We start from the raw sequence: 13,807 nt of genomic DNA, 5'->3' as shown, positions 1-13,807 counted from the left end.
CAACAGGGCCAGCTACAACCACAACTGCACAACCAACAACATCACCGGCAACAACTACAACTGCACCAGCAACAACCACAACAGGGCCAGCAACAACCACAACAGGGCCAGCTACAACCACAACAGGGCCAGCTACAACCACAACTCCACAAACAACTACTGTACCAGCAAAAACTACAACAGTACCAGCTACAACCACAACTCCACAAACAACTACTGTACCAGCAACAACCTCAACTGCTCCAGCAACAACCTCAACTGTACAGGCTACAACCACAACAGGGCCAGCTACAACCACAACTGCACAACCAACAACATCACCGGCAACAACTACAACTGCACCAGCAACAACCACAACAGGGCCAGCAACAACCACAACAGGGCCAGCTACAACCACGACTCCACAAACAACTATTGTACCAGCAACAACGACAACTGCACCAGCAACAACCACAACAGGGCCAGTAACAACCACAACTGCACAACCAACGACAACACCAGCTACAACCACAACTGCACAACCAACGACAACACCATTAACAACCACAACTGATCCAGCAACAACCTCAACTATACAGGCTACAACCACAACTGGGCCAGCTACAACCACAACTGCACAACCAACAACATCACCGGCAACAACCACAACTGCACCAGCAACAACCACAACAGGGCCAGCAACAACCACAACTGCACCAGCAACAACCACAACAGGGCCAGCAACAACCACAACAGGGGCAGCTACAACCACGACTCCACAAACAACTACTGTACCAGCAACAACCACAACAGGGCCAGCAACAACCACAACAGGGACAGCTACAACCACAACTCCACAAACAACTACTGTACCAGCAACAACCACAACAGGGACAGCAACAACCACAACCGCACAACCAACAACAACACAAGCAACAACCACAACTGCACCACCAATAACAACACCAGCAACAATCACAACTGCACCAGCAACAACCTCAACTGCACCAGCAACAACCTCAACTGTACAGGCTACAACCACAACAGGGCCAGCTACAACCACAACAGGGCCAGCTACAACCACAACTCCACAAACAACTACTGTACCAGCAAAAACTACAACAGTACCAGCTACAACCACAACTCCACAAACAACTACTGTACCAGCAACAACCTCAACTGCTCCAGCAACAACCTCAACTGTACAGGCTACAACCACAACAGGGCCAGCTACAACCACAACTGCACAACCAACAACATCACCGGCAACAACTACAACTGCACCAGCAACAACCACAACAGGGCCAGCAACAACCACAACAGGGCCAGCTACAACCACAACAGGGCCAGCTACAACCACAACTCCACAAACAACTACTGTACCAGCAAAAACTACAACAGTACCAGCTACAACCACAACTCCACAAACAACTACTGTACCAGCAACAACCTCAACTGCTCCAGCAACAACCTCAACTGTACAGGCTACAACCACAACAGGGCCAGCTACAACCACAACTGCACAACCAACAACATCACCGGCAACAACTACAACTGCACCAGCAACAACCACAACAGGGCCAGCAACAACCACAACAGGGCCAGCTACAACCACGACTCCACAAACAACTATTGTACCAGCAACAACGACAACTGCACCAGCAACAACCACAACAGGGCCAGTAACAACCACAACTGCACAACCAACGACAACACCAGCTACAACCACAACTGCACAACCAACGACAACACCATTAACAACCACAACTGATCCAGCAACAACCTCAACTATACAGGCTACAACCACAACTGGGCCAGCTACAACCACAACTGCACAACCAACAACATCACCGGCAACAACCACAACTGCACCAGCAACAACCACAACAGGGCCAGCAACAACCACAACTGCACCAGCAACAACCACAACAGGGCCAGCAACAACCACAACAGGGGCAGCTACAACCACGACTCCACAAACAACTACTGTACCAGCAACAACCACAACAGGGCCAGCAACAACCACAACAGGGACAGCTACAACCACAACTCCACAAACAACTACTGTACCAGCAACAACCACAACAGGGACAGCAACAACCACAACCGCACAACCAACAACAACACAAGCAACAACCACAACTGCACCACCAATAACAACACCAGCAACAATCACAACTGCACCAGCAACAACCTCAACTGCACCAGCAACAACCTCAACTGTACAGGCTACAACCACAACAGGGCCAGTAACAACGACAACAGTACCAGCTACAACCACAACTCCACAAACAACTACTGTACCAGCAACAACCACAACAGCTCCAGCAACAACCACAACAGGGCCAGCAACAACCACAACTGCACCAGCAACAACCACAACAGGGCCAGCTACAACCACAACAGGGCCAGCTACAACCACAACTCCACAAATAACTACTGCACCAGCAACAACCACAACTGCACCAGCAACAACCACAACAGGGCCAGTAACAACCACAGCTGCACAACCAACGACAACACCAGCTACAACCACAACTGCACAACCAACAACAACACCATTAACAACCACAACTGCTCCAGCAACAACCTCAACTGTACAGGCTACAACCACAACAGGGCCAGCTCCAACCACAACTGCACAACCAACAACATCACCGGCAACAACCATAACTGCACCAGCAACAACCACAACAGGGCCAGTAACAACCACAACTGCACAACCAACAACAACATCAGCAACAACCACAACAGGACCAGCTACAACCACAACAGGGCCAGCTACAACCACAACTCCACAAACAACTACTGTACTAGCAACAACCACAACAGGGCCAGCAACAACCACAACTGCACCAGCAACAACCTCAACAGCACCAGCAACAACCTCAACTGTACAGGCTGCAACAACAACAGGGCCAGCAACAACGACAACAGTACCAGCTACCACCACAACTCCACAAACAACTACTGTACCAGCAACAACCACAACAGCTCCAGCAACATCCACAACAGGGCCAGCAACAACCACAACTGCACCAGCAACAACCACAACAGGGCCAGCTACAACCACAACTCCACAAACAACTACTGTACCAGCAAAAACCAGAACAGTACCAGCTACAACCACAACTGCACCAGCAACAACCTCAACTGCACCAGCAACAACCTCAACTGCTCCAGCAACAACCTCAACTGTACAGGCTACAACCACAACAGGGCCAGCTACAACAACAACTGCAGAACCAACAACATCACCGGCAACAACCACAACTGCACCAGCAACAACCACAACAGGGCCAGTAACAACCACAACTGCACAACCAACAACAACACCAGCAACAACCACAACACGGCCAGCTACGACCACAACAGGGCCAGCTACAACCACAACCACACAACCAACAACAACAACCACAACAGGGCCAGCTACAACCACAACTCTACAAACAACTACTGCACCAGCAACAACCACAACAGCTCCAGCAACAACGACAACAGTGCCAGCTACAACCACAACTCCACAAACAACTACTGCACCAGCAACAACCCCAAGAGCTCCAGCAACAACGACAACAGTGCCAGCTACAACCACAACACCACAAACAACTACTGTTCCAGCAACAACCACAACAGCTCCAGCAACAACCACAACAGGGCCAGCAACAACCACAACAGGGCCAGCTACAACCACAACAGGGCCAGCAACAACCACAACTGCACCAGCAACAACCACAACAGGGCCAGCTACAACCACAACAGGGCCAGCTACAACCACAACTCCACAAACAACTACTGTACCAGCAAAAACTACAACAGTACCAGCTACAACCACAACTCCACAAACAACTACTGTACCAGCAACAACCTCAACTGCTCCAGCAACAACCTCAACTGTACAGGCTACAACCACAACAGGGCCAGCTACAACCACAACTGCACAACCAACAACATCACCGGCAACAACTACAACTGCACCAGCAACAACCACAACAGGGCCAGCAACAACCACAACAGGGCCAGCTACAACCACAACAGGGCCAGCTACAACCACAACTCCACAAACAACTACTGTACCAGCAAAAACTACAACAGTACCAGCAACAACCACAACAGGGCCAGTAACAACCACAACTGCACAACCAACAACAACATCAGCAACAACCACAACAGGACCAGCTACAACCACAACAGGGCCAGCTACAACCACAACTCCACAAACAACTACTGTACTAGCAACAACCACAACAGGGCCAGCAACAACCACAACTGCACCAGCAACAACCTCAACAGCACCAGCAACAACCTCAACTGTACAGGCTGCAACAACAACAGGGCCAGCAACAACGACAACAGTACCAGCTACCACCACAACTCCACAAACAACTACTGTACCAGCAACAACCACAACAGCTCCAGCAACATCCACAACAGGGCCAGCAACAACCACAACTGCACCAGCAACAACCACAACAGGGCCAGCTACAACCACAACTCCACAAACAACTACTGTACCAGCAAAAACCAGAACAGTACCAGCTACAACCACAACTGCACCAGCAACAACCTCAACTGCACCAGCAACAACCTCAACTGCTCCAGCAACAACCTCAACTGTACAGGCTACAACCACAACAGGGCCAGCTACAACAACAACTGCAGAACCAACAACATCACCGGCAACAACCACAACTGCACCAGCAACAACCACAACAGGGCCAGTAACAACCACAACTGCACAACCAACAACAACACCAGCAACAACCACAACACGGCCAGCTACGACCACAACAGGGCCAGCTACAACCACAACCACACAACCAACAACAACAACCACAACAGGGCCAGCTACAACCACAACTCTACAAACAACTACTGCACCAGCAACAACCACAACAGCTCCAGCAACAACGACAACAGTGCCAGCTACAACCACAACTCCACAAACAACTACTGCACCAGCAACAACCCCAAGAGCTCCAGCAACAACGACAACAGTGCCAGCTACAACCACAACACCACAAACAACTACTGTTCCAGCAACAACCACAACAGCTCCAGCAACAACCACAACAGGGCCAGCAACAACCACAACAGGGCCAGCTACAACCACAACAGGGCCAGCAACAACCACAACTGCACCAGCAACAACCACAACAGGGCCAGCTACAACCACAACAGGGCCAGCTACAACCACAACTCCACAAACAACTACTGTACCAGCAAAAACTACAACAGTACCAGCTACAACCACAACTCCACAAACAACTACTGTACCAGCAACAACCTCAACTGCTCCAGCAACAACCTCAACTGTACAGGCTACAACCACAACAGGGCCAGCTACAACCACAACTGCACAACCAACAACATCACCGGCAACAACTACAACTGCACCAGCAACAACCACAACAGGGCCAGCAACAACCACAACAGGGCCAGCTACAACCACAACAGGGCCAGCTACAACCACAACTCCACAAACAACTACTGTACCAGCAAAAACTACAACAGTACCAGCTACAACCACAACTCCACAAACAACTACTGTACCAGCAACAACCTCAACTGCTCCAGCAACAACCTCAACTGTACAGGCTACAACCACAACAGGGCCAGCTACAACCACAACTGCACAACCAACAACATCACCGGCAACAACTACAACTGCACCAGCAACAACCACAACAGGGCCAGCAACAACCACAACAGGGCCAGCTACAACCACGACTCCACAAACAACTATTGTACCAGCAACAACGACAACTGCACCAGCAACAACCACAACAGGGCCAGTAACAACCACAACTGCACAACCAACGACAACACCAGCTACAACCACAACTGCACAACCAACGACAACACCATTAACAACCACAACTGATCCAGCAACAACCTCAACTATACAGGCTACAACCACAACTGGGCCAGCTACAACCACAACTGCACAACCAACAACATCACCGGCAACAACCACAACTGCACCAGCAACAACCACAACAGGGCCAGCAACAACCACAACTGCACCAGCAACAACCACAACAGGGCCAGCAACAACCACAACAGGGGCAGCTACAACCACGACTCCACAAACAACTACTGTACCAGCAACAACCACAACAGGGCAAGCAACAACCACAACAGGGACAGCTACAACCACAACTCCACAAACATCTACTGTACCAGCAACAACCACAACAGGGACAGCAACAACCACAACCGCACAACCAACAACAACACAAGCAACAACCACAACTGCACCACCAATAACAACACCAGCAACAATCACAACTGCACCAGCAACAACCTCAACTGCACCAGCAACAACCTCAACTGTACAGGCTACAACCACAACAGGGCCAGTAACAACGACAACAGTACCAGCTACAACCACAACTCCACAAACAACTACTGTACCAGCAACAACCACAACAGCTCCAGCAACAACCACAACAGGGCCAGCAACAACCACAACTGCACCAGCAACAACCACAACAGGGCCAGCTACAACCACAACAGGGCCAGCTACAACCACAACTCCACAAATAACTACTGCACCAGCAACAACCACAACAGCTCCAGCAACAACGACAACAGTGCCGGCTACAACCACAACTCCACAAACAACTACTGTACCAGCAACAACCACAACTGCACCAGCAACAACCACAACAGGGCCAGTAACAACCACAGCTGCACAACCAACGACAACACCAGCTACAACCACAACTGCACAACCAACAACATCACCGGCAACAACTACAACTGCACCAGCAACAACCACAACAGGGCCAGCAACAACCACAACAGGGCCAGCTACAACCACAACAGGGCCAGCTACAACCACAACTCCACAAACAACTACTGTACCAGCAAAAACTACAACAGTACCAGCTACAACCACAACTCCACAAACAACTACTGTACCAGCAACAACCTCAACTGCTCCAGCAACAACCTCAACTGTACAGGCTACAACCACAACAGGGCCAGCTACAACCACAACTGCACAACCAACAACATCACCGGCAACAACTACAACTGCACCAGCAACAACCACAACAGGGCCAGCAACAACCACAACAGGGCCAGCTACAACCACGACTCCACAAACAACTATTGTACCAGCAACAACGACAACTGCACCAGCAACAACCACAACAGGGCCAGTAACAACCACAACTGCACAACCAACGACAACACCAGCTACAACCACAACTGCACAACCAACGACAACACCATTAACAACCACAACTGATCCAGCAACAACCTCAACTATACAGGCTACAACCACAACTGGGCCAGCTACAACCACAACTGCACAACCAACAACATCACCGGCAACAACCACAACTGCACCAGCAACAACCACAACAGGGCCAGCAACAACCACAACTGCACCAGCAACAACCACAACAGGGCCAGCAACAACCACAACAGGGGCAGCTACAACCACGACTCCACAAACAACTACTGTACCAGCAACAACCACAACAGGGCCAGCAACAACCACAACAGGGACAGCTACAACCACAACTCCACAAACATCTACTGTACCAGCAACAACCACAACAGGGACAGCAACAACCACAACCGCACAACCAACAACAACACAAGCAACAACCACAACTGCACCACCAATAACAACACCAGCAACAATCACAACTGCACCAGCAACAACCTCAACTGCACCAGCAACAACCTCAACTGTACAGGCTACAACCACAACAGGGCCAGTAACAACGACAACAGTACCAGCTACAACCACAACTCCACAAACAACTACTGTACCAGCAACAACCACAACAGCTCCAGCAACAACCACAACAGGGCCAGCAACAACCACAACTGCACCAGCAACAACCACAACAGGGCCAGCTACAACCACAACAGGGCCAGCTACAACCACAACTCCACAAATAACTACTGCACCAGCAACAACCACAACAGCTCCAGCAACAACGACAACAGTGCCGGCTACAACCACAACTCCACAAACAACTACTGTACCAGCAACAACCACAACTGCACCAGCAACAACCACAACAGGGCCAGTAACAACCACAGCTGCACAACCAACGACAACACCAGCTACAACCACAACTGCACAACCAACAACAACACCATTAACAACCACAACTGCTCCAGCAACAACCTCAACTGTACAGGCTACAACCACAACAGGGCCAGCTCCAACCACAACTGCACAACCAACAACATCACCGGCAACAACCATAACTGCACCAGCAACAACCACAACAGGGCCAGTAACAACCACAACTGCACAACCAACAACAACATCAGCAACAACCACAACAGGACCAGCTACAACCACAACAGGGCCAGCTACAACCACAACTCCACAAACAACTACTGTACTAGCAACAACCACAACAGGGCCAGCAACAACCACAACTGCACCAGCAACAACCTCAACAGCACCAGCAACAACCTCAACTGTACAGGCTGCAACAACAACAGGGCCAGCAACAACGACAACAGTACCAGCTACAACCACAACTCCACAAACAACTACTGTACCAGCAACAACCACAACAGCTCCAGCAACATCCACAACAGGGCCAGCAACAACCACAACTGCACCAGCAACAACCACAACAGGGCCAGCTACAACCACAACTCCACAAACAACTACTGTACCAGCAAAAACCACAACAGTACCAGCTACAACCACAACTGCACCAGCAACAACCTCAACTGCACCAGCAACAACCTCAACTGCTCCAGCAACAACCTCAACTGTACAGGCTACAACCACAACAGGGCCAGCTACAACAACAACTGCAGAACCAACAACATCACCGGCAACAACCACAACTGCACCAGCAACAACCACAACAGGGCCAGTAACAACCACAACTGCACAACCAACAACAACACCAGCAACAACCACAACAGGGCCAGCTACGACCACAACAGGGCCAGCTACAACCACAACCGCACAACCAACAACAAAAACCACAACAGGGCCAGCTACAACCACAACTCTACAAACAACTACTGCACCAGCAACAACCACAACAGCTCCAGCAACAACGACAACAGTGCCAGCTACAACCACAACTCCACAAACAACTACTGCACCAGCAACAACCCCAAGAGCTCCAGCAACAACGACAACAGTGCCAGCTACAACCACAACACCACAAACAACTACTGTACCAGCAACAACCACAACAGCTCCAGCAACAACCACAACAGGGCCAGCAACAACCACAACAGGGCCAGCTACAACCACAACAGGGCCAGCAACAACCACAACTGCACCAGCAACAACCACAACAGGGCCAGCTACAACCACAACAGGGCCAGCTACAACCACAACTCCACAAACAACTACTGTACCAGCAAAAACTACAACAGTACCAGCTACAACCACAACTCCACAAACAACTACTGTACCAGCAACAACCTCAACTGTACAGGCTACAACCACAACAGGGCCAGCTACAACCACAACTGCACAACCAACAACATCACCGGCAACAACCACAACTGCACCAGCAACAACCACAACAGGGCCAGTAACAACCACAACTGCACAACCAACAACAACACCAGCAACAACCACAACAGGGCCAGCTACGACCACAACAGGGCCAGCTACAACCACAACCGCACAACCAACAACAACAACCAAAACAGGGCCAGCTACAACCACAACTCTACAAACAACTACTGCACCAGCAACAACCACAACAGCTCCAGCAACAACGACAACAGTGCCAGCTACAACCACAACTCCACAAACAACTACTGTACCAGCAACAACCACAACAGGGCCAGCTACAACCACAACTCCACAAACAACTACTGCACCAGCAACAACCACAACAGCTCCAGCAACAACGACAACAGTGCCAGCTACAACCACAACTCCACAAACAACTACTGTACCAGCAACAACCACAACTGCACCAGCAACAACCACAACAGGGCCAACAACAACCACAACAGGGCCAGTTACAACCACAACTCCACAAACAACTACTGTACCAGCAACAACCACAACAGGGCCAGCTACAACCACAACTCCACAAACAACTACTGCACCAGCAACAACCACAACAGCTCCAGCAACAACGACAACAGTGCCAGCTACAACCACAACTCCACAAACAACTACTGTACCAGCAACAACCACAACAGGGCCAGTAACAACCACAACTGCACAACCAACAACAACACCAGCTACAACCACAACTGCACAACCAACAACACCATTAACAACCACAACTGCTCCAGCAACAACCTCAACTGTACAGGCTACAACCACAACAGGGCCAGCTACAACCACAACTGCACAACCAACAACATCACCGGCAACAACCACAACTGCACCAGCAACAACCACAACAGGGCCAGTAACAACCACAACTGCACAACCAACAACAACACCAGCAACAACCACAACAGGGCCAGCTACGACCACAACAGGGCCAGCTACAACCACAACCGCACAACCAACAACAAAAACCACAACAGGGCCAGCTACAACCACAACTCCACAAACAACTACTGCACCAGCAACAACCCCAACAGCTCCAGCAACAATGACAACAGTGCCAGCTACAACCACAACTCCACAAACAACTACTGTACCAGCAACAACCACAACAGCTCCAGCAACAACCACAACAGGGCCAGCAACAACTACAACTGCACCAGCAACAACCACAACAGGGCCAGCAACAACCACAACTGCACCAGCAACAACCTCAACTGCACCAGCAACAACCACAACAGCTCCAGCAACAACGACAACAGTGCCAGCTACAACCACAACTACACAAACAACTACTGTACCAGCAACAACCACAACTGCACCAGCAACAACCACAACAGGGCCAGTAACAACCACGACTGCACAACCAACAACAACACCAGCTACAACCACAACTGCACAACCAACAACAACAACAGCAACAACCACAACTGCTCCAGCAACAACCTCAACTGTACAGGCTACAACAACAACAGGGCCAGTAACAACGACAACAGTGCCGGCTACAACCACAACTCCACAAACAACTACTGCACCAGCAACAACCACAACAGCTCCAGCAACAACCACAACAGGGCCTGCAACAACCACAACAGGGCCAGCAACAACCACAACAGGATCAGCTACAACCACAACTCCACAAATAACTACTGCACCATCAACAAGCACAACAGCTCCAGCAACAACGACAACAGTGCCGGCTACAACCACAACTCCACAAACAACTACTGTACCAGCAACAACCACAACTGCACCAGCAACAACCACAACAGGGCCAGTAACAACCACAGCTGCACAACCAACGACAACACCAGCTACAACCACAACTGCACAACCAACAACAACACCACTTTCAACCACAACTGCTCCAGCAACAACCTCAACTGTACAGGCTACAACCACAACAGGGCCAGCTACAACCACAACTGCACAACCAACAACATCACCGGCAACAACTACAACTGCACCAGCAACAACCACAACAGGGCCAGCAACAACCACAACAGGGCCAGCAACAACCACAACAGGGCCAGCTACAACCACGACTCCACAAACAACTATTGTACCAGCAACAACCACAACTGCACCAGCAACAACCACAACAGGGCCAGTAACAACCACAACTGCACAACCAACGACAACACCAGCTACAACCACAACTGCACAACCAACAACAACACCATTAACAACCACAACTGATCCAGCAACAACCTCAACTATACAGGCTACAACCACAACTGGGCCAGCTACAACCACAACTGCACAACCAACAACATCACCGGCAACAACCACAACTGCACCAGCAACAACCACAACAGGGCCAGCAACAACCACAACAGGGCCAGCAACAACCACAACAGGGGCAGCTACAACCACAACAGGGCCAGCAACAACCACAACAGGGCCAGCTACAACCACGACTCCACAAACAACTACTGTACCAGCAACAACCACAACAGGGAAAGCAACAACCACAACCGCACAACCAACAACAACACAAGCAACAACCACAACTGCACCACCAATAACAACACCAGCACCAATCACAACTGCACCAGCAACAACCTCAACAGCACCAGCAACAACCTCAACTGCACCAGCAACAACCTCAACTGTACAGGCTACAACCACAACAGGGCCAGTAACAACGACAACAGTACCAGCTACAACCACAACTCCACAAACAACTACTGTACCAGCAACAACCACAACAGCTCCAGCAAAAACCACAACAGGGCCAGCAACAACCACAACTGCACCAGCAACAACCACAACAGGGCCAGCTACAACCACAACAGGGCCAGCTACAACCACAACTCCACAAATAACTACTGCACCAGCAACAACCACAACAGCTCCAGCAACAACGACAACAGTGCCGGCTACAACCACAACTCCACAAACAACTACTGTACCAGCAACAACCACAACTGCACCAGCAACAACCACAACAGGGCCAGTAACAACCACAGCTGCACAACCAACGACAACACCAGCTACAACCACAACTGCACAACCAACAACAACACCATTAACAACCACAACTGCTCCAGCAACAACCTCAACTGTACAGGCTACAACCACAACAGGGCCAGCTCCAACCACAACTGCACAACCAACAACATCACCGGCAACAACCATAACTGCACCAGCAACAACCACAACAGGGCCAGTAACAACCACAACTGCACAACCAACAACAACATCAGCAACAACCACAACAGGACCAGCTACAACCACAACAGGGCCAGCTACAACCACAACTCCACAAACAACTACTGTACTAGCAACAACCACAACAGGGCCAGCAACAACCACAACTGCACCAGCAACAACCTCAACAGCACCAGCAACAACCTCAACTGTACAGGCTGCAACAACAACAGGGCCAGCAACAACGACAACAGTACCAGCTACAACCACAACTCCACAAACAACTACTGTACCAGCAACAACCACAACAGCTCCAGCAACATCCACAACAGGGCCAGCAACAACCACAACTGCACCAGCAACAACCACAACAGGGCCAGCTACAACCACAACTCCACAAACAACTACTGTACCAGCAAAAACCACAACAGTACCAGCTACAACCACAACTGCACCAGCAACAACCTCAACTGCACCAGCAACAACCTCAACTGCTCCAGCAACAACCTCAACTGTACAGGCTACAACCACAACAGGGCCAGCTACAACAACAACTGCACAACCAACAACAACACCATTAACAACCACAACTGATCCAGCAACAACCTCAACTATACAGGCTACAACCACAACTGGGCCAGCTACAACCACAACTGCACAACCAACAACATCACCGGCAACAACCACAACTGCACCAGCAACAACCACAACAGGGCCAGCAACAACCACAAGAGGGCCAGCAACAACCACAACTGCACCAGCAACAACCACAACAGGGCCAGCAACAACCACAACAGGGCCAGCTACAACCACGACTCCACAAACAACTACTGTACCAGCAACAACCACAACAGGGCCAGCAACAACCACAACAACTGCACCAGCAACAACCACAACTGCACCAGCAACAACCTCAACTGCACCAGCAACAACCTCAACTGCACCGGCAACAACCACAACAGTGCCAGCTACAACCACAACTCCACAAACAACTACTGTACCAGCAACAACCACAACAGGGCCAGCAACAACCAAAACCACACAACCAACAACAACACCTGCAACAACCACAACTGCACCAGCAACAACCTCAACAGCACCAGCAACAACCTCAACTGCACCGGCAACAACCACAACAGGGCCAGCTAC

At 50.3% G+C, this 13,807-nt stretch overlaps 1 protein-coding gene across 1 annotated transcript; it reads left to right on the top strand.

The window, feature by feature from the left end:
* Positions 1-7,715: 7,715 nt before the first annotated feature.
* LOC130112977 (uncharacterized) lies at positions 7,716-13,589 on the top strand (the record flags this gene model as incomplete). The annotated part of the gene is made up of 2 exons (XM_056280496.1): positions 7,716-7,784; positions 13,530-13,589. Coding segments are annotated over 2 exons (129 nt in total), but the record flags the coding sequence as incomplete, so codon positions are not given.
* Between the last annotated feature and the right edge of the window lie 218 nt (positions 13,590-13,807).

This window comes from Lampris incognitus, chromosome 5, assembly GCF_029633865.1.
Source record: "Lampris incognitus isolate fLamInc1 chromosome 5, fLamInc1.hap2, whole genome shotgun sequence".
NCBI lineage: Eukaryota > Metazoa > Chordata > Actinopteri > Lampriformes > Lampridae > Lampris > Lampris incognitus.
This window is presented reverse-complemented; position numbering and strand designations above follow the sequence as displayed.